The 23,036-nt window shown below is 41.1% G+C and overlaps 1 protein-coding gene across 1 annotated transcript; it reads left to right on the top strand.

Moving 5' to 3' along the window:
• Positions 1 to 3,184: 3,184 nt before the first annotated feature.
• On the top strand, positions 3,185 to 21,886 carry LOC117249476 (sortilin). Its single transcript, XM_033615152.2, has 21 exons — positions 3,185 to 3,702; positions 4,464 to 4,526; positions 6,149 to 6,225; positions 6,309 to 6,405; positions 7,908 to 8,075; positions 8,263 to 8,336; positions 8,594 to 8,640; positions 9,990 to 10,126; positions 10,256 to 10,339; positions 12,296 to 12,356; positions 14,444 to 14,596; positions 15,117 to 15,214; positions 15,324 to 15,423; positions 15,560 to 15,734; positions 15,839 to 16,032; positions 19,738 to 19,924; positions 20,589 to 20,705; positions 20,785 to 20,929; positions 21,019 to 21,125; positions 21,221 to 21,338; positions 21,436 to 21,886. Exons 1-21 carry the CDS (start codon positions 3,274 to 3,276, stop codon positions 21,448 to 21,450), a joined length of 2,646 nt encoding a protein of 881 aa, XP_033471043.2. The 5' UTR covers positions 3,185 to 3,273; the 3' UTR covers positions 21,451 to 21,886.
• Positions 21,887 to 23,036: the final 1,150 nt, after the last annotated feature.

Here is a 23,036-nt window from a genome sequence, read left to right as displayed (position 1 = left end):
ATGATATAGTGTAATATATAATGAAATATAAAAACACTTCATGTATTTTGTGTGCAGTATTTGCAAGTCAAGTCCTATAGTAACAATAGAGAGAGAGAGTGTGCTAGACACTGTCAGAGTTGGGTGTGTATGTTTCATGTGTTTCTGATTTTGGTCAGCTGGTCATAATGATTGAGACTGCACTGCTGTTGTACAGTCTGATGGCAGTGGACACAAACCAGCGCCTGCAGATCTGTGTTTTGCACGCGGTTGGGATGATGAATATGGGTGCGACTTTGGCTTTGAACAGTGAAGCGATCACTGTTAAAAACTGCATCAACTGGAACTGAATTATTCAAATCGGCATAATTTCCCTCCTCTTTCATCACACGGCCAGACACATGACCCAAATGAACGCTAATGTTGCTTCATATGTGCTCAGTGTGAAAATAGCAACATGTTTGTCAAACTAAATGACAAAATCAGCCTTCTGTTGTCGTCTTTCATGGTGGTCCCTCTGTTTGGTTTGCCCTGCTTCTGTTTCTCTGTTTTCCATCTCCAGGCCTGCGGGGCGGCATTAGTCAACACACCTGGGCCCAGCGTGACTCATGCCCGAAGTTACAGGGCTCTTCAAAGACGTTAACAAGACATAACTATCCTGGAAAATAAGGCTAATAAAACTAGACCAAACACAATGAGACACATATTCTGGCTGATCAGACCAAATTAAACACAAAGGGGGAGAACTTACATAGACAATAACCAAAACTAACACAAAGAAACCCCTGATCCCTCCAAGATGTCACAGCTCTTAGTCTGGTCAGTGGGATGGCCCTCTGCATAAAACCCGGCTCCGCCCTCAGCCCCATCTTTTGCCAAACTCCAACCGGGAAGTGATTTCAGGTAACTCAAAGACAAAGAGCAATGAATAGGCTCGTTTGAGTGCCTCGCCTGGAAAGTAGACGAGATCAGGCGGCTGCAGGCGACAGTCTCCTGAGAGAGTCCAGCAGCCTTCAGTCTGTACAGGAAGTCGCAGTAACACTCGCATCCTGTCAGATATGATGTTTATTTATTAATCTGGATTACGCCTAAGAAAACATTCAGATAGGCTAAATGAAACAGAGGCTGTTTTTGGAAGCCAGAAGCCGGTAGTGAACTGAGAACTGGCATTATGGAAGTGTAGGATTCAGCGTTTTTTTAAGCCTGACCCATATGGGCAACATGTCAGGGCTTTGAGTTCGCAGGCTTGTTGTGGAGTTTTTGTGCCCTTAAATTGCCAGAAAAGGAACAAAAAACAGCTTTAACAGTTAGGCCTCCATTAAATCCTCTGCTGTGGACATGTGTCTTTCTCCTCTGCTCCTAGTGTTTCCTTTGCCCCACAGGCCAGGAAGCTTTTTTTCTATGGGGTAGTGGTGGTTACAGCGGTAAGATTCGCACATATGCACACCCACACGACAACAGACCAGTCTCTGGGTCACCGCAGGTGAGTCATTACAAGGATGTTATGTTCAATGCTTTAAAATATAAGGTAAAAACAGTTTGCGACTTGCCTGATTTGACCTCTTGTTGTTTTCTGTGTGGCTCCCTTCCCCTGAACAGCATGCAGCCGGTATATCCAGTGGGTTTTAATTATGTATTCATCTCTAACTGAATCCCATGTATGGTTTTAGAACGCAAACATCTGGATGAGATTAAAATGTGGGCCTTCACCTGCAAAATGTTACTCAAATTAACACATACCAACACACACAACAACCACAAAGGGATGCAAAGAGACACGAAATAACTACAAAAATGGGCAAAACAACCACAAAATGACTAAAAACAGACACGAAATGAACCAGAGGAGACACAAAACTACCTCAATGAGACACTAAACAGCCACAAAGACACATAAATGAACCCAAAGGGTCACAAACTACCTACAAAAATGGGCAAAACAACCACAAAATGACCACAAAGAGATGCAAAATCGCCAAAAAGACACAAAATAAGCCAGAAGGGACAAAATTACCTACATGAGACACAAAATGACCTCACAGACACATGAAATGAATCCGAAGAGACACAAAATGACCTCAGTGATACACAAAACAACCAAAAAGACACACAAAATGACCTCACAGAGATACAAACTGAACCCAAAGAGACAAAAAATAACTACAACAATGGACAAAATAACCACAAAGTGACTACAAAGAGACACAAAATGACCCCAGAGAGACACAAATGAATCCAAAGAGACAAACTTACATAAAAGACACACAGAATGACCCAAGGGCATAGGTTTGATTTTCACATTGGTAGGGACATAAAAGTGCTCCATGGCGGCGACCTGTACATTGATGATTTTTTAATGTAATTTCACGTCATGTGAAACTGATCACTGCTTTATAATGCATATTTAGATATCTACACTAAATACAAGAATGTCTTGGTTAATGTATTCTCTAATGTTACCAGTTACATGAATATACATTGATAACTTCAACCACATCTGTCTGTATGTGCTTCCCAGGGTAAACTATAATATCTATGATTATCAAGTTTTAATAGAAACTTGTTCAGGCCCAGTGCTACCGACTTGATAGCATATTGTCATGGTGGCTTCGGTCAGAGACGTTGGAAGGAGGCAGTCCTTTTTTCAGGCAAAATTTGACATACCTGCAAAGGCTCCTTAAAATGAGCCATGATGTCTCCCTATAGTGATCCGAATTGATACTGATAGCGGGTAAAAGCATATATTAAGCATGAATCAATATTTTTACTTACTCCTAGTCACAATGCCGAATCTCACTATCAACATATATCCTTCACGATTCAATCTCACCTGTGAGGCTCCTGTCTCTCCTCTATCTCCCCTGCCTCTCTTCCATTTCCTTCTGTCTCTCTTCCTGCCTCTCATCCATCTCCTCCAGTATCACTGGTGTCTTCTTTGTCGTGCGTAAAAGCGCGTAACTTATCCTGAGGCACTTTGGTACGCGACTGACAGCTGGAAACATTAAAGGTGAACACATGACGTCCTCTTGCGTTCAGCTGTGCCCACTGCAGATAACACATGGACAAAGTTCTCTGTTATGCTGCATTCACGCCTCCTTTCTCTGTCACACCTCGCAACAACTTCTCCATTCCGGCTATTACGCATCCCTTTCTGCAACATCACCAATCAACCCCTCACAAAGTCACTCTGATTCCCACATTTTCCCTTCTTGCAGTGGTTGCAAACGGCCACGGGGTGCGTTTGTATTAAATCCACTTGAAATGTAAATCCTCCCAGCAGCTCAGGTCACCTGGATGCGGGCAGAAACACCTGCTGGTGGAGGACGCACCCCTTCACACAGCACTTTTTTCATGTTAAGCACCGACCAGGCACGTCCCACCCTCACTTGCTCTCAGAGCGCAACCGAGTCAGTGTCGGCAGGTCTCAGTCACTGGTGCACTTATTTCGAGTCAGGGTCCTTTATTGTCAAGTCTGACATGATCTGGAGACTCGTGGTCCTCGGTGGGATGTGCGTCCTTCTTCTGGGTGCTGAAGGCAGCAGGACGGTGACTTTCCGTCGGACTCAGCAGGATGGGAACCAGGGGCAAACGCGCGCGCGCTCTAGGAGGGATATGAGCAGCCCCTCCGGGACCCCCAGGCCTGCTCATGGTCCTCCCTTCACCTCCTGCCGGACCCCCCTCACCCCCCACGAGCACGACGTTCTGGATGCCAATAGGCATGAGGTGAGATGTGTTTGAGTTATGGGACAAAGGCTTGCGCACGAGCGATGTCCATCAGATAAGAACTGTAAGCTCTATAAATATGCAGTTATAGTTTTATTAAACATGGAAAATTAATTTCAGTCCACAGATTAACTTGTTTCCAGGACAAGGAGTGACCACTTTCTTGCTCTATCTGTTTTTTGCACTGTTTCAGGATATTAAAAGGTAAAATATTTGTTAAAAATACAGCAGAAATTAGTGGAACTATGACACCAATTGTCATTTTAAGCATGATTATGATGACATTTATGCAAACCGACGATCAGGTTACCACTGTGGTAATCAACCAGTCAACATTTTTGTCATGTTTATTGGCCCAGTAACCCAGTTTGGCAAGCAGTGTTGCTTGGCCATCACAAGAAGTGGAAATTACACATACATGGAATTTAGTTATTTTTTTCTTTTGTTATTAACCTTAAGAGGAGATGCTGTCACTTGCATTGGACCCCCAAACCCCCCATTTCATATGTGCCCCCCAACCCCCAATAAAATATGAAAGTAGCAGAAGACTCGTACTCTGCAGACATTTAACCATAAACTGATGCAGAAAAGGCACAAACTGGTGCATAAAAACATCAGAGATGAGGAAATTAAGTGTACGGTGCTCAAAACCCCCAAACCCTCTATTCCCTGTGTGTTTCCCCCCAACCCACCAATATTGAAACGAAACCTAGGCTCTCGGTCACATGTATGATGATCTCTTCTCTCTCTCTCTCTCCCAGACAGGGTTTAATGGTGATGATGGCTCCTATGTGATTCTCACATGGGTGGGTGATGGTACAGGGGTGAGTATCTTACAAGGTCACATCATTCTCAACAGATTTGTATGTCTGTGTATGAGATACACAGACTGTCTCATCTGTGGCAGTGCATGGAGTTTCCTTATTTCAGATTCACATTTTTCAGCAAAGTATTTGTTGCAATTTAGGGACTGATCTTGATTTATCAGAGGGGTGTGGCTGGGGTGTGACCTCATTTTATTTTATTTTTTTTCCCAACCCTTTGTGATACTACAGATATTTTTCCTTAAGCACTCTTGTTGTACATGCTAGTTAGTTGGCACAAATTGTTGTTGTTTTTTTTTGGGTCCAAACAGACATAGAATTAAGTGATTTCGAATTCAGTTTCACTATTTTGAGCTCAGATTCGTTTATGTTTTCTTAAAAAATGTATTTCTGACAGAAACGTTCATCCAACATGATGTGTCCGAGGATCATCAGAAATTCAACTTATAGAAGTTAAAAATTAAAAAAAAAAGCCAACAATAATTTTTGTTGGTACAGTTTCAAGTTATGATAAATGGTGCACATTTGGCAATTTTCAAAAAAGACATTCCTTCCCAAAAAACTGGCGGTAAAATAGATACAAAATACAGCCACTTAAATTTGTATGCTCCTTTTCCTTTACCTAAATTAAAAACATAAGTCCCCCCGCATGCTTGAAAAATTATTTGACATGCCTCCTCCTTTTTTTTTTACCACCCCTTTCACCTCATAAATAATGAACAGTCTCTTATGATTATTAATTTTTTGTGTACTTTTTTTGTTGGAAAAATTGATCTGAAATATCATTTTTTAAGCTCCCTCAAACTTAGGAATAAAATCAAAGTATGTCATAATGAATTTGAAATGAAAAGTGATTAAATCTTCATAGCTGGCTGAACATGATTCAGATATATTTTATACTGTAAAAATTTCTATTAAAATAATTAAACAAATAAAAAAATAAATGAATAATACATAGAATAATATTTAAAAAATAAAATAATAATATTGAGCCCTTTTTTTGAATCCAAGAGACACAATAAAAATGCAACAAATTAAAACAAGAGCTAAAAGAATAACAAAATTAGACAATAAAAACACAGTAGATGAAGAAATATGAATGACCAGTAAGAATAATACAAATTAGAGAATTAATTTAAAAGAAGCAGAAGAATAAGAATTATTACATTAATTAAAAGCCAAACTAAATAAATAGGTTTTTAGCTGTTGCTTAAAAATGTTCACCGAGCCTACATCTCTTATAGTGTTTGAGAGGGTACTCTATACTTTTGGATCATACTTAACAAAAGCTACACCGCATGTTTTCTTTTTTGTACGTATCAGCAGTGAGAAGATCTGAAAGCTCACGAAGGATTATAAAAATGACTGAGACTGGCCTACACTTTACACTCTAACTTCTAAGAGCTTTTGAAACAAGTAAAAGAACCTTAAAACCTGTTCTAAAAGACATAAGGAGCCAATGGAGTGTAGCTAAAACCTTCTCTTCCTTGTACTGGGTAAAAGACCCAGCATAGCAGCATAATTCTGAGTAGGTTTTAAAAAAATGTAATTGACTGTTTTGGAAGGTCAGTTAAAAGCACTACAATAATCTCAAATTGTAACCATATTGCTGCTTTTCTCAGGTCGTCCTGGTGCTGTCAACATTTAGTGCTCCGATAGACTCGTTCCTAGAAGGCGGCTCATCTCGACTCTATCGAAGGTGAGTTCTGACAGATTTCAAGACATTGCTCAACTTGAGTAAAACTCAAACATCCAATAAAAACTTCTTTCCTCTCTCCTCAGCACGGATTACGCAAAATCCTTCCATGACATTTCCCATCGGATCAACAACACCTTCATCAGGGAGGAGTTTGGAGTCAGTGTTGGACCAGGGAGCTCTGTAAGTCTACAGGAGGGCACGTACTGTGTGAGCCGTTAAGAGTTTCACTTGGGGAAATCGCTTGCATGTTGCTACCTGGGAAGAAGTGTGTGATGTTGCCTCACAAAAAGTGTGAAGACATCTGGCTGGTTGCTCAGCTGTCTGGTCATCTTGTGCCAAATCTTCACTGTCAAACCAGTTTATTTTGCTCTTGTCGTGGTGCGTAGATATTTTGGCTCCAGATGCAGCTTAGTGAAACTAGACAAGAATAGTGTAACAGAGTGAGAGTTGCACTGTTGTACAGGTTTTAAGATCAGGATTAACAGGGTTATATTCACAATTTGGATGCTTTCTTTTGTTTTACCAACCACATCAACATCACAATGGCTGGTGATGTCATAATGGTAAATGTGGTCCTGGTGACACCAACTGTAGCGGAAACAACCACAGAAGCTGTTTTGAGTATTTTGCTAGGTCACAGCTGTGCAAGATGCAGACAGGAAACTTTACAGATGTGTAGCTGAGATCAAAATTCAAGTGAACTTCGAAGATGGGTGTGGTCGAGCAAGGGGGCTGGAAGTAGGGGGGTAGGAAGTAGGGAAGGGACCATTACCCCCCACATTACGTCCTTGGCCTACATTTGTTTTACATCAGATTTTGCAAATCAAAATATGAAGTAGCAAGCAATGTAATGTTTATATTTTCTTCCCTTTAGCTTATGTTTAGTAACCTGTCATCAGCCCTGCCCACCTTCCATCTCAGGCTTGCTTTTAATGATTTGAAAGGTCCAGTGTGAAATGGAATATAACATTCGTAACTATGTTTTCATTGGTGCAGAATCACTAAGACATGTTTTGTTGCAGCGCATTTTGTACCACTTTCTGTGGCGCTGGAGAACACAATAATTTTACGTCGTGTTGCTATGAATCAATTGTAGACCCCACTGTGCTACCTGCAGGTAAATCAAAAGATAATTGTCTGACAAATGTTACTTCCTGTTGCCAGTCGGTGGCGCAATCACTGTGACACCTAGTGTGCATGCCATTGGTCTCAGGCCTGGAGCCTTACAAAACATGTGAAGTCTGGGGCAGATTGGACCATGTGTGCTGGAGTTACAAACCACTTCCTGTTGGGTGGCGAAACATTGATATTTGACACCTCGCCACAGTCACACAGTTCAACCAAAACTCAAAGTTTAAGCAACTTTGGATGTCCACAGTCTTCAGATGGTACAGACAAAATTTGAAGTCAATCGGATCAAATCTGTTGGAGGAGTTCATCAAAGTATGATCCCTTGAAAGGGTTAAAGATTACACAAAAGTGGCAGAGTAAAATCAAAATGGCCGACTTCCTGTTGGGTTTAGGGTATAGCTCCAAGAGGCTTTTTTGTACGTCTTGGGACGTTACAAAAGCCTACACATTTTCATACCTCTAGGTGAAACGTAGGGCGGGGGCTGCTTTGTTGAATTTTTCTAGGGGGCACTTCTGCCACTAATCCTACACACTGGACCTTTAATTGACAGGTGATACTGACAGCAGACATACCTGTGGTGGACCACCCAGGCGGGATCATCTTCACCTCCACAGACGCCGGTGCGACCTTCAAGTTCATCCAACTACCCTTCCACCTGGCCCAGCCAATCACGTACCACTTCCTCAACCCCGACTACCTTGTGGCCCTCAGCATTGATGTGAGTCACATGGCCATCCTTTATACGTTGTTTCTCTTACTTTATTATTTTCATTCACAAGGTCACGATGGTCTTCCTCGCTGTGTGTAATATTCTCGGGTAAAACACACAAACATTATGCCTGCACACATCAAGCACACACCTTAAAGTAAAGGTAAACACTCCTCTGTTCCTTCCTGACTCGCAGGGCGGTCTGTGGCTCTCTCTGGACTTTGGCGCCAAGTGGACAAAAGTTCATGATGGAGTGCATTCTTTCTCATGGTGAGAATAAATAGGAAGAAAAACCACACACTGAATCCCAGTACATTTAAAAGAAAGCACGTTCCATGAACCGTATATTTGTAAAGCTGTAGGTCAGTGTTGCAGTTTTACTGCAGTGTTTTGTTTCCAGTTAATATAATATGCAGTGTGTTTTGGTTTGCAGAAGAAAAGTAATCTGTTAAAAACAGCTCATATGGAAATTGTTGTGACATTTTTTCAGTGTTTGTGACATTTTTTAACTTCCTCTTTTCCATTAGGGGGGCCGGCATTAATTTGTTCTTCAGCTACAGTCAAACAGACACGGGTAAGAAGCTATATGGAATGCACCTTTAGCAATTTTAACCTCTGTGGTGCTTAATTAAAGGAACCTCGATCCCTAAACACAAACCTCAAATCCCAAACCGACTCTAATGCAAATGTTCAGCTGTAATATTGTATATTGTTGTCTGGTTTCATATTTTTTATTTACTATGTGTGTTTAAAAGCTATGCAAGATTAAAAATCAGAGAAATCTGACATTAAACCTACAATATGTAATTTTCTATTGCTAGGGGGTCTCTCAATCAATACAGTAACTAAAGATTGTGTCATTGCAGTCAGTTTCTCCTGGTTAGAATTCCTTTAGTGTTAATTGTTCAGGAGGTTTTTACCAGGAGCCGAATTATCCACAGAGGTCTCTACCTCTCCAAAACAAACAGACCAGGTGATTTAAATCAATAAAAACACTGAAGAAAGCAGTTTCATTTTAAAAACCAGTGCTTCTCTAATGCTGTTTGGCTCGTTGAGGAGGGGCTGCTAGCCCAGCACCTGCTAATGTGTGCTCCCCTTTTTCCTCTGATAGGTTATGATCCAAACATTCAGGAGGTTTTTACTGGGAGATGAATTTAGTGCAGAGGTCCCTTCCTCTCCAAAACAAACAGACCAGGTGATTTAAATCAATAGAAACACAGAATAAAGCAGTTTCATATTAAAAATTACCGTTTCCCTAATGCTGTTTGGCTCTTCAAGGAGGGGCTGCTAGCCTGGCACCGATAGCTTAAGATTCAAACATTCAGGAGGTTTTTACAGGGAGCCGAATTAAGCCTAGAGGTCTCTTCCTCTCTGAATAAAGCAGTTTCACGTTAAAAGTCAGTGTTTTTCTGGTGCAGTTCGGCATAGCAGGGGCTTGTGCTGAGCTGCCGCGAACGTTTGCTCAGCTTATTTCCCAAATAACTTCAGATTCAAACATCTGATGACTAAAATCCTAAAACATAAAGTTAAAAACAACCAAAATCTAAAAACACAATGTAAAACACAGTAAAATTTGATAGAATATTAATATATAAGAATAAGATATTGTTGGAGAATCCAACAGCATTCATTACACAGGGAAAAATGAGCAGCATTTGAGCTTGTTGCCCCTAATTTTCAGACACCTGTATCACTGACGAGAGGGGAGGATGTCAAACTTTTTACACAGAGGATGGTCTGGAACTACTAGCATGCATTTTACATTCAATCCAAACTCTGTCTGATAATCTTTAACAAGATTTGAAAAATGTAGCAGCTAAAATATCAGGCATCACTGAATTAAAATCAGAGGGAAAAACAATACATAAATAGTCTTGAGTATGTCATATTCCCGTCACTGAGTCTTCCTTCTTGTTGCCACAGTTGAGGCAGATGAGCGGGGGGATTTAGTGCTGAAGAGGACCAAAGATCTGGGGAAGACCTTCACCACAATCCACGAGGACATCTACAGTTTTGGCTACATCGGAGCGTTTCTCTTCTTCTCTGTGATGGAGGACTCGGTAAGATGTGCGAATACAAAACCTCCTCTTCATGTCAGTATCACATGAAAGACCGCTAATGTTACACTTATACATCCAAATGAGAGCATCAAGTATTAACAACACTGTGATGCATTGTTCTGCTCGCAGAGATCCCCTCGTGTCATGTACTTCTCATCAGACCAAGGAGATACCTTCAGTCGAGCGCTGCTGCCCTCTGCCTCCACTGAGCAGGTGAGAGAGAGATTAAACTAGACTACTTGTTTGGTATTGGTGAAGCGCACAATCTCAAAAAACTGCCTAGTTCCATTTTTCAATCAAATTTTAGACTAAAATAAACTGAAAACTCTGGCACTATTATTCAGATATTTCAAATGATACATTGCACTGTACACAGGTAACGTACAGATGTTAAAGGGGCAGTTCATCCCAAAATCAAAAATACATATTTCTTGTTATACCTTGAGAGCTTTTTATTAATCTAAATTGTTTTGGTGTGAGTTGCAGAGTGTTAGAGATATTGGCCATGGAGATGTCTGCCTTCTCTTGAATATAATGGAACTACATGGCACTCAGCTTGTGGTGCTCAAAGCGCCAGAAAAATACATTTACAAAACTCAACAGCAGTGTGTCTTTCCATTAATCATGACCCGGTTACTCAAGATAATCCTCAGACCTTGTTGTGAGCAGTCTTGTGTAGGAACTATTTTCTGTCTATCAAACTACACCTGACAACCGTATCTTATGCAGAAGGAAGTGTGCATCTACTGCTAGCTTTTACTTACTTTAATTTCACAGATAAGAAACAATAAATCGTGAAGACAATAAAGCCTCTATAAAATAGCATTTTAAGTCTTGTGTGTGATTTATCCTGGCTCCATATGAGTAGAGGAAATCTCTGCTAGTTGCTAGGCTAAGTTATACAATGTAAAATGCCATAGGCTTGTGCTAATAACGTTAGCATGTTGTATTTGTTTGGAAAACGTGTTTAGTATAAGACAGTTGTTTTGTCAGTGAACCTAATGAGCTGTAATGGAGCCGAGTTATGTATTGTTACCATTGTTAAATGCTGCTGCTGTCCCTGGCTTCATATGAGTAGAGGAGAAGTCCGCTAGCTGCTAGGCTAATTTATATAATGTAAAATACCATAGGGTTGTTGCTAATAACATTAGCATGTTGTATTTGTTTGGAAAACGTGTTTAGTATAAGACAGTTGTTTTGTCAGTGAACCTAATGAGCTGTAATGGAGCCGAGTTATGTATTGTTACCGTTGTTAAATGCTGCTGTTGTCCCTGGCTTCATATGAGTAGAGGAAAAGTCTGCTAGCCGCTAGGCTAATTTATACAACGTAAAATGCCATAGGCTTGTGCTAAAAACATTAGCATGTTGTATTTGTGGGGAAAATGTGTCCAGATAGTGTTTGTCTGTGAATGCTGCGAGTTATAGTGAAGCCTATTTGGGTACTTGTTGTTGCTATTAAGCCATGTTTAATGTGTGTTTTGAATCAATTAAACTTTACAGCACCCAGCTTCAACTGCAGAGTGACACAGACACACCACCACACAAGTATGAATGCTCATGTAGCATAGGCCATAGCGTAGGCTCTGCATAGAGCTCATGCACAACTATAAATCTGCCTTTAGTCCATAAATGTCTCTGTATGTATATTTTGATCCAATATCTTTGTTTAAATAGCTTATTTATTTATTTATTTATTAATCTTTATTTTATACGTAATTGGGTGTGAATTAACTATTTCCTGTAAATATCCCCTTTGTCACATGTTCCTCTCACACTCTTGAGTAAGACTTGAGGTTTAGGAAGTTCTAAACTCACACACACAGACACACTTACTTCATGGTCGGACGTTGTGGAGGTTGGTTCACCTAAAGTAAAAGCATCGATGGCAACATTTCCTTTTTCAACACCAGCTGAACACACATCTGTTCTGGCGAAACACCCACCCACATACACACCTTGTTGACAGCACAAACACACACACTCTCTCACGACGATTAGACAAGGTTTATAGCAAAGATTAAATTAGTCATCACAAAGTTTTTTTTTTTTTAATTGCAGCTCCAGATTTTCTCACCCACATGTTTTCTCTTACTCAATATGTGTGTGTGTGTGTGTGTGTGTGTGTGTGTGTGTGTGTGTGTGTGTGTGTGTGTGTGTGTGTGTTTGCAGTTTTACTCCATCCTGGATGGAGATGAAGATATGCTCTTCATGCATGTGGACAACCCAGGAGGTAACAACACACGCACAAAAAAACACACACAGGCACAAAGCTCTGTCCTTATTTTCCACCCAGAAGTCACACACACACCTACCTTAAGAAACTACTATAAAAACACACCTGACACGTATTTGCAAATATGCCCATGCTGTGACAGAATTTATAGCTCTCTCAGCCCCTTTTGTTGTAATGGAAAAGCTCAACGGTGAAGGCCGGACTGGTTTCACAAGTTCTCGGTGCTGCTGACAAATCATTCCATCATACTGAGAGTGTGTTTGTGCATGTGAGTCCAGCTGCCCAGTCTTTGTTCCCTTCTCTCCCTCTCTCCCTCCCCCCTCAGTTTTGTCTTTCTCATTCACGTCTGTTTCTGTTTCCTCTCACATTGTGATTTTTCTTTTTTTTCCCTGGCAAGTGCTCCGGTTGGTGCTGTGAGGGTTAGTTGATGAGACTTTTGTACTGCTGAGATAAATAGGGGAGATATGGGGGAGAGGGGCTTTATCTTTTGTTGGCTGGAGGGAGGGAGATTTAGTTTACACTGCAAAAGCTGACAAACATATCTTGGGATCAGGGTGTAACGCAAGCACACACTCACACACAAGAAACCATCAAGTCCCTCAGCTGAGCTTGTCCTTCATGGCTTTAGCTGACACGTGTGTGAGTGTGTGTGAGTTTCACGCAGTAAAAATATGATTGATGATGACTAGTTGTTATTATGCTGATGTTGAAAGGTTTGTGTCAGCATTGCATCACTTGTTCCCAGGTGCTGATTCCCTTTGAAGGTGATACATGTCATAATTTTTGTGGCACTGGTAAACTGTGTGATGAGAAGACAAAAAAAAACAAAATCACTCTCTGTAGTTTTTGTTGAGTAACAACATCCCTTTTGCACCAGGAAGTAATGTGGTTTGTTAGAAATGAGGTTTTGATTAAACCCTAGAACACTGTCAGGAGCATGAAACAGACACTACCAATGTGATGAATACTGTATCTATATGCTACGATATCACTGTTGATTTTATGATGATGACTTCATGCTAAAAGACGCAACAAGAACTCCTTTACATGTATTTTCAACAATGTGTTTCCATTAAAGGTTCTGTATACAACATTCAAAACATTAAAAAGGTACAGCATGTGATTCTAGAGAAAGAATTTTGATTCATTTCCAGGTAATCAAATACTGCTTTTTTTATGACCTAGGAATCAACTAGCTTTCTCCAGAACTGCATACCGCAGCTTAAATGTAGCAGCAAACAACTGTTTGCTATGTAAAGATATAGTGGAGTAATGACATCCTGAGCATGCTACCTCTTTAAGGGTGCTTTCAGACCTAGAGTTGTCTCTTTGGTCTGACTGATCAGGGACTAATTTTGTTCCAAAGTTGCATAACTGCCTAGAATTGGTTCATGTTCTCACGGCAGCATTTACAAGCGGACCAGATCAAATGCCTTGTGTGAGAAAGCTGCTCTTGATTGGTCAGAATTTACATGTGGGAAAAATCCAGGAAGTAAACCAAACGTTGAAGAAGAGTACACTTGCCAGATAAATGTGACACTTTCTAATGTCACAATGGAGGGACAGCTACGCAGGTTGATTTTAGCGCTGCTCATCGTGGACTATATTGCTGTCATTGTTCATTTTAGTCAAACCATACAGTTTGAAAACGAGGCCTTCAAGAAGGTCTCGGACCGGTTGTTTTGTTTTGCAAAGGAGGAAATGTGTCTTTTCATTTTTACACAGATAGAACAATAAAATGCATTGGACTCAGTGTGCAAGGTTTCTGTGAATTTTTTTTAATGACTGATTTTAAAAGATGGGCTTTGTCAGCACTGTTTACACTGTTAGCACTGATAACGCTATTAGCACCATTAGCTGCTAGGTGCCAGCTCAGCACCTCCATGTTGAGAACCACGTGCTGACAATCCTCAAACTCTGAATCATAGATATGCTCTGAATGCTGCATACAGCACCTTAAAATAACCAAATCAGCTACTTGGTAACTTTGGGCTTTGGATTTAGAAGAGTAATGATGTGTCTTAATGTAGCAAAAGGCTAATATTGTCATTTGTCTCTACCTGTTGTCTTCTGTTTCACCACAGACACCTACTTTGGAACCATGTACACGTCCGATGACCGGGGCATCTTATTCTCCAAATCGCTAGAGCGCCACCTGTTTGATGGGCAGAGGAAGAGTGATTTCACCAACATAACGTCACTGAGAGGAGTCTACCTCACAAATAAACTGGACGAAGGTGGGTTTTCTGTGTAACTTTAGCACTTTTGGCTACACTTCTACCAATGCATTGAGTGTACGCTAAATTAGTCCTTTTATTTTGTTGTCTGAAATGTATTAAAGCACATTATTGAGCCACACTGTTACACTGGGTGACGTTATTCTTCATCCTGATGAACAAAGGCTGCTGTTGTTTATTTCAAGTCGATCCCATATTCACCAAGCTGCTGCTGTAAAGCCTCACTAGGGCATCAAATGTGTATTAATCCACCGCTGAAAATAGTCCCCAACAAATGCACTACTTACTCTTGTTTAAGTGACGTTTGCTTGAAACTACAGTGCCCAGCTGTTTTAGAAGATAACTGAGCCTTTTTTAAATATTTGTACATTGTTGATTTTCGTCTTCTAATGGGATTTCTTGATGACAAAAAATGTAGAACAATGTCAGCCTTATATCTGCACGGCTAACTTATCATCCAAACACCTTTTCAGTTTGATAAAATAACAAAGTATGATTTTAATTTTGTGTTTTGTTGCAGATGGCCGTATAAGATCTGTCATTTCCTTTAATAGAGGAGGGACGTGGAGGCTACTCAACAAACCCGAGAACGTGGAATGTGCAGAGCATGTCAGGAATGTATGTTGTATATGGAATAATCTAATCCCAGGCTGCATGTGCACATTAACATTATATTCTACGTGTTAGTCAGTGTTCAGTAAAACATCATGTGTGTGTTTTTCATCAGTGCAACCTTCATATTCATGGAGAGCACAGTCGCAACATTCGCATCGTTCCCATGCTGGCTCTGTCTGAACCAACTGCTATTGGTCTGGTTATCGCCCATGGTAAGTGAACGGCAATGTTACTTTAAACAATTGTAATTTTTTAATTCTGTTTTCAAGTAAAGTTTCCATAAATAGTTTTAAATCTGACGTAATGATGACCTACAGATCTATTTCGATGATCTCCTCTCTTCTCCAGGTACGGTGGGTGACTCTCTGTCATCGTCACAGCACCCAGATGTGTTCGTCTCCTCAGATGGGGGTTATAACTGGAGGGGGACGCTAAGGGGTCCCCACCACTACAGCATATTAGACTCTGGAGGTCTCATTGTGGCTGTGGAGGCCCAGCATGAAGGACAAGTCAAGACTATCAAGTACTGAGCAGATATTTATACTTAATGCAGAATGGAAAAGCAGTATTATTTGGCAATAGGTGGCAAAACTGTTACCATACTTTTCCTTGTTTCTCATCAACCAGGTTCTCCACAGACGAAGGCCGGTGCTGGAAGTCCTACAACTTCACCAAGCAGCCCTTCTTCTTTGCAGGCCTGGCGTCTGAGCCGGGGACCAAGGCCATGAATGTGAGCGTGTGGGGCTTCCGGCCTGAGGACGACGGCCAGCCAATGTGGGTGGCGGTCACCATTGATTTTCAGAGCCTCATTACAAGAGAGTGTGAGTCATCAAAATGCTGTAATTCAGTCTACTTCCATATGTAGTCTTCCTCAGGCTCATCATCCCTTTATAGGGCCTGTTACCACCTGGCGGTAGGTGTATCAAGCTGCCTCTGGCAAGGTATTCTCTATAAAAAGAAATATCTGCATATTGGCAAGACTTTGGCATTGGAAATGTTCTGGTTTCCGTTTGTAGTCCATTTTTAGTCTGAATCATTGATCATGTTTTAGCAGACTTTGGTTACATGCATGGAAACAGTCCATGTGGAGAGGAAACGAGGCAGAATGCATTGGCCGAAATGTAATCTCAGAACCTGACGGCTAGCATCTGATGATGACTTAGCATTTTGTTACCTCTGCCAAGGAGTTTATGTACTTGGCTCAGACTGTTTGTTTGTCTGTTTGTCAACAGGATTATGGAAAAACTTGTTGATGCAATATTAATTAAATTTGATGAGAGGGTGTAGCATGGGTCCAGGGAATAACCCTTTAAAGGATTAACTTCGGTATTTTTCAACCTGGGCCTTATTTCCCCATGTGTATGTGTGCGTATGATTCATAGGTACAACTAGCTCTAAAATTGGTTGAGTATTGAGGGAGGCGGATGCAGCCGGGAGCCGTGAAACGAGCTAAAACGGTAACGGGGGCAAATGCGTCCCGTATAAGTTTGCACATTAAAAGTGTTTTTTTTCGCCACTGACCGGTTCAGATCGCCAGTGCTATCTCTGTAAATAGCATACTAACTTAGCCTTTCCCTTACCTCTGGGCTGTGTGACGTCATTTCGCGAGAGCTTTGCTCCACTGTGTCTGTAGCTCTCTCTACTCGTGGGACAGCCGTTTTCTTGAGGAAGAGGTGTTTCAGGGTTGGATGTCTTCTCTTCTTCAGCTGGCAGTAGTCATCTTGGGAGAAGTGAGCACTGCAGACCTGATGGTCTGCAAGGCGCAGTGTCTGGACAGGAGTGCTAGCATCCATTTGTAGCACAACTAGCCACAACTTCAGCATCTCGCCGTCCGACAAAGGCAGCCTATGAAAGCTGTACGGGGTGCTGCGCGACACCCTGTTCTTCTTCGCGATTCAGATAAGCACAAACACGAACCATTGTTTTCAATCGATGCAGTAAAACTATCAGCTGTACTCCGGGACAACCAGCGCCACTCTGAGCGGCGCTCAGCATGGCTCCTCTGTTTTCTTCCGGCAACAAGCAAAGCTCTCGCAAGATGACGTCACAGCCCAGAGCAAGTGAAGGGTAAGGGAAACGTTTAGTATGCTATTTACAGAGATAGCACTGGCGATCTGAACCGGTCAGTGGCGAAAAAAAGCACTTTTAATGCGCAAACTTATACGGGATGCATTTGCCCCCATTACCGTTTTAGCTCGTTTCGTGGCTCCTGGTTGCATCCGCCTCCCTCAATACTGAACCAATTTTAAAACGAGCTGTACCCATGAATCATACGCACACATACACATGGGGAAATAGGGCCCAGGTTGAAAAATACTGAATTAGTTGAAATAAAAGTTATCCTTTAAGTTTATGGAGCAGATCCAAATCACGGGGCAGATGTACAAATTATTTTTACTTTGTAATAAAGTGCCCCAGGACTGAGTCCTAAAACCTGGAAATGACTTAGCGTTCTTGCACTCCTGGTTCCCTCGTCTCAAACTCAATGGGTTTTTGGTTGGATGCCTGAAATAAGGTCTGTGGTTAACACAACTTTCATGATTTGTTCATTGACATAAAATACATAAGTAAATACCCAACTCCTGTATTTTGAAGCTTTTACGTGCCTTAAAAAAGGCAGTTGCCGACAAGAGGCTAGATAAAACTACAGAACGTCATCACGCTGAACACGGCTTTACTGCCTCATAGTCGTACGGACGTTAACTCATGCAAACGTGATACGTAGTTTGTTTATAGCCTAATGCTAGCTTTTACTTCTGGTAATTGTGGTGTTCATTTGTTGAGATTATCTTGCTGAACAAAGCCTGTAAGTGTCATAAACTTTTTGTTGCTCCAGAGCTTATTTTCTGGAATACTACTTTCTGTTACAGGGAGCCAGGGTGACGCTAACGTCCGTGTTGGCCTACAGAAAAGTGTCATCCCTTGAGCACTCTATATACAACATGTATAGTCTGGCTGGGATTGCACATGGCTCTCACCTCGTACATCGCCAACAAACATGGAGGTGGTTGAGCTGAAATGGTGGTGGCTAGCAGTGCTGTGCCAACAATGGCAACAGTGAGCTAACAGTGTTAAACAGGGTTAACTCACAGTCACCTGGGCGACCTGAGGGGAGGGTGGGCATTGTGCTTCCGCAATGAGTTATCAGCAGCACAGACAATGGCGACAGTGCTGACGGAGCTAACAGGGTGCTCATACAGCAGCGCTCATACTGTCCTTTAAGAGCACCACTTTCCTATGCATGCCTAGTCTGGGTAGCGTACGTTTCCTGCTCCAGTTTCCTGCTAAGCTCATATTCTGGATGTTGTATTTTGCACCTTCAACATTGCGAGACAAGGCATTTAGCCCTGGTGGAGGTCTGCACTCTCGAAGTGCCCTTCTTGTTAGCTTGTTTTTGGTTCATCTGCATTCATAAGCTCATATCTGTTTATACATTTTCATCAGGCAGATGGTCTGATAAGTTTTGAAATTGCTAATAGACTGTAAATGATGTGAAAGAGGGAGTCTTGGCCTGTGTATCCAGATATGTGGCTCCAACGGAACCCCTGAAGTATTGGCTCTGCCCTCAGAGACTAAATTGCATTAGACCGATAGCCGATGGGTTCTGAGATTGCCGCTGAGTTGGAGCCTTGCAGCAGTTTCCCATTACAGGAACTTAACAACCCATGACGTGGGACTTTCCATAACCTTAATGTCTAAGAACTGTGTTTTATTTCAGTTACATGTTAGTGTTGTGGGTTGTTTGGTCCTGTCAATCAAATCTGATCAAATGAACCATCACAGCAGAATCATTATAGTTTGTATTTTTCATTAGTTTTAGTTTTTCAGTTTAGTTCTCATTGTTTAAAAATGTTTAGTTTTGCTTTTATCAGCGTCAGTATTAATTTCAGTTTTTTTTTATTATGATATGGGGGGTCATTTTTAAGGGGAAAGGATTTCAGAGGTTCAGAAAAGGTATTACAATACAAACACAACCCTTTGTGAAGGGAAATGAGTCACAGTCGTGTTGACATCCTGGTCTCATGCTTGTTGTTTTGACCACACTGACAAAGACTAAAGCTAAAGCTAAAGCTAAAAATGTTTCCTGTAATATGTTTTTATTTTATTTTAGTTGGTTTTGTAACTACAAAATATAATTTCAGTTAATTTTTAAAGTCTAGGTTTTTTTTTTATTTTCGTAAACTCAAATGTTTTCACAGCTAGTTTTAGTTTAGTTTTAGTTACCTTTAATAACCTTGTCCATGAAGTCCTGATGAAGCATTAGCTGCCTGTTAAACTCTTGACTCTCTGCAGATTTTGAAGTAAACTGACGGTTACTGTTTTGTGTTTGTAGTACTAATCTGTGTTGTGATGTGACAGCACATTTGCTCGACAAATCCGATATGACAGCAATAGGAAACTTGGATTTGGTGTCACCTCTTGAGTGGGGCCGTTATGAAGCTGCAGGAAGTGTGTGTGGGGGACGGTGTCACTTTGCCTACAATTGTGAAACGATTGTCAGTGAGCTTCATTCTGATGGTCTCCAGGTAATGATGAGGACTATGAGGAGTGGTTGGCTCATGCTACAGGCGACTCGGAGAGAAACGGCTGTCTCCTGGGTGTCAGAGAGACGTACAGGAGGCTAAAGAAAGAATCTGTGTGCAGAAATGGGCGAAGCTTTGTGGTGAGCAAGGAGCAAAGACCCTGCCTGTGCACCAGAGAAGATTACTTATGGTACGTCAATTTGTTATTATTATCTTTTTATCTATGGATATATTATGTGATATACAAATCTTGAATCCCAGTTGTGAGACCTGTGGCCGCTTGCACAAAACAATTAAAGTCAAGGTTTTCCTTTAAGTTCTGGGGCCAGTTGCACAAAGCACCTTAAGTTTGGATTTTTCTTTAAGTCCTATGTAAGGTTTTCTTTAAAAATAATTGCACAAAACACCCTTAAGTCTTCTCCTTAAGATTCCCTTAAGATGTTCACTTAAGTATTTATAGTTTTCTCCTCGTTTTGGTCTTATACTTAAGGAATCCCTAAACCGCTGCATTAAAGACCTTAGCAACCAAAGCAAGGTAAAAAAAAAAAAACAGGGTACGTCTCAGTTTATGGCGGTAAATGACCTCAAGCAGATTTTCATGCCAACCAAACTTCAACATATGTCTGACGTAAGAGTCCAAAGTCTTTCTGACATCACATTGACGTCCAGTGCCAGCTGGGGTCCCTCACTTAAGGAGAAATTAAGCCTTAAGTATGAAACTGAAGCAGAAAACTTAAGGTGTTATGTGCAACTGGCCTTTAAGAGAGTTTTAACAGAACTTAAGCGGCCCAACAGCTAACACAGCATGGAGAATATTCCCTTAAGAAACTCTAATTTTAAGTCTTTTTCAACAGCGACTACGGTTACCATCGCCATGTGAACACCTCAGAGTGTGTGAGACAACCCAGCGCTCCAAATAAAACCCTGGAGCTCTGTCTGAATGGAGAGGAGGATGAGCTCCTCACAGCAGGGTAAATATCGGTCACTCCTATTTAAAATGAAGACACACACTTCCTCTCCGTGCTCACACACTTGTGACTGTGTCTGTAGGTACCGTAAGGTCCCCAGTGATCGGTGTGAGGGGGGATTCAGCCCTCAGCTCAGTGCGCAGACAGTCATCAGGCCCTGTGGGGTTAAACCCAGCCCAGGTCCCCCTGCCAGGTCCTCGTCTCCAGTCACACACTTTGACACACCGGTCAGTAGATGTGTTTCTCTGATGTGTGTGTACCTTCAGTTGTTCAGGAGGTTTTTAGGACTATAACAGTAGCTGTGTGTGTTTTCCAGCGAGAGAGGCTGGTGTTGATCCTGGTGTGTGCAGGAGCAGGGGTCATCGTCCTGATAGCTGTTGTTTCCTCTGTCTTTGCTGTCAAGAGGATGGTTTACAGAAACATGTGAGCAACACACACACACACACACACACACTGCATGTACACTTTCATGCACCCAACAGCAGCTGAGCATCCTGGTGTCATGTCGCCCTCTGCAGGTCACCGACGTATCGTTTCTCCAACCTCAGGAGTCAGCTTGATGATAACGGCATCACAGGTGATCTTGAGAGCGCCACCAGCAGCAACGGAACGGCCTGCCAGCAGGACTCAGATGATGTAAGACTTATAATCACTTGTATCTATTGAGATCTGTTTTAAATTGTGTGATTTTCCCATGTTTACTTACACTTATGATATGTTCTTATTCTTCCAGGATCTTATTGACTGACACATGACACCTCCTCATGGATATAATGAATGTTCAAGATGGAGACCAGCTGTGTTGATAAAGACTGTCGGTGGCATTTTGTTGGACTTATCCCTGATTTTGATGGGAGCGCCCTTTGTGGCACGTTTGGAGGATGTGGAGGACAAGCATGAGAATGTCATAATTTATTGAGCTTGCTTTATTTCATTGCTTTACTCTTTGATTTGTACAGTATTTTTTATTTTATTTTATTTTAATCTGTGCTGCATCATATTTTTACTTTCTGTTCAATGTGAAAATAAACTTAACAATCCTAAAAATGTGCATTTGTAGAAAAAACGAACAAACAAAAAAATACAGAATATTATTATGTGTTTAAAATATGCAAATATCAGATGTAACTCTCAATAAACCTGCCAGAGCTTCTGCCCACCAGAGGACGTTTGCGGCGCTGTGACGCCTCGCATCTGTTTGGAAGTGAACAGAGAATAAGTAAAAGGAGGAAGTTGTTGTGACGGAAACAAAGATAGGTCATTGATATGATGTCTCACTCATGAAAAACCTATTCCAGTCTTACAGGGTGAAAGAAAAATACATCAATTCTCACATCAAACTGCAGACAAAAACATAATTTCCCCACAGAAGAAGCAGAAGTACAACTACTGCACAAGAATGCTCATAACTCTATTAATATATTACTGAATTAGCCACAACTCTTGAGTCCATGTTGCTGTGAGGGGGAACTTTGCAGTTTGCAAATTTCACATGCAAATTTGCAGTGAGGATGAAATACAGGATGGGGGCTGGGGATGGAGGATAGAATCTTAATGTTTTTTTTTTATTGCTTTAACACCCAAATAAGTGTAATTTACCATATGCAAAGTAAATTAGATGTTAAGAGAGAAAGGGCCCCTGGGCACAGGTATTGCACAAAGCCCCACCACCTCTCCTACATAGAAGAAAGACACGCAGACTTTGTGGTAGTTTTGTGTCTCTTTTGTTGTTGTGATGCATCTTTTTGTGGCTTTGTTTCTTTTTGTATGAGATTTGTGTCTCTTTGAGGTAATTTTGTGTCTTTTATTTTGGTTGTTTTGTGTCTTTTGCAGTTGTTGTTTTGTAGATGTCTCTCTGCTGCTCATTTGCATCGTCTGTGGTTATTTTGAGTCTCTTCCTGGTTGGTAGGTTGTAATTTGAGTGACATTTTGCAGGTGAAGGCCAGGGACGCCCTGACACTTTGGGCCCCTGGGCTTACAATCAGTTGGCCCGCTCAATAATCCATCCATGCTCAGAGGAACATATTAAACTCAGATTTAAATAACTGCCTACTGTGAACTTGTGAATCTTTTTTTTTTTTACAGTTGTATATTAGAAAATGTGGTTACTATATATTTACAATTAGCTCAATTCTGAAAGGAACAATATATTTAGAAGTATTAAAGGACATTAATACATTTATTGGTGATGTATTTCACACTGCAATGCAAATATAAACTACAAAACTTCAAACACGATTCATTAAAAGCTAACCTCATAGTTTATGAATGTTGTAAATATGTTTTCATTTGTTTTTGCTTTATTATATATTTTTTTTATGCGATAACGCAAGA

This window comes from Epinephelus lanceolatus, chromosome 23, assembly GCF_041903045.1.
Source record: "Epinephelus lanceolatus isolate andai-2023 chromosome 23, ASM4190304v1, whole genome shotgun sequence".
NCBI classification, from domain to species: Eukaryota; Metazoa; Chordata; class Actinopteri; order Perciformes; family Serranidae; genus Epinephelus; species Epinephelus lanceolatus.
Note: the sequence above shows the minus strand (reverse complement) of the source record. Positions and strands in the feature narration are given on the sequence as shown.

Excerpts from the sequence above, each read along its gene's own strand:
- LOC117249476 (XM_033615152.2), top strand. The coding sequence starts at position 3,274 with ATGCGGGCAGAAACACCTGCTGGTGGAGGACGCACCCCTTCACACAGC. Across the intron at positions 6,226-6,308 it reads TCATCTCGACTCTATCGAAG|CACGGATTACGCAAAATCCT; the intron begins GTGAGTTCTGAC and ends CTCTCTCCTCAG. Across the intron at positions 8,641-9,989 it reads CTACAGTCAAACAGACACGG|TTGAGGCAGATGAGCGGGGG; the intron begins GTAAGAAGCTAT and ends TTGTTGCCACAG.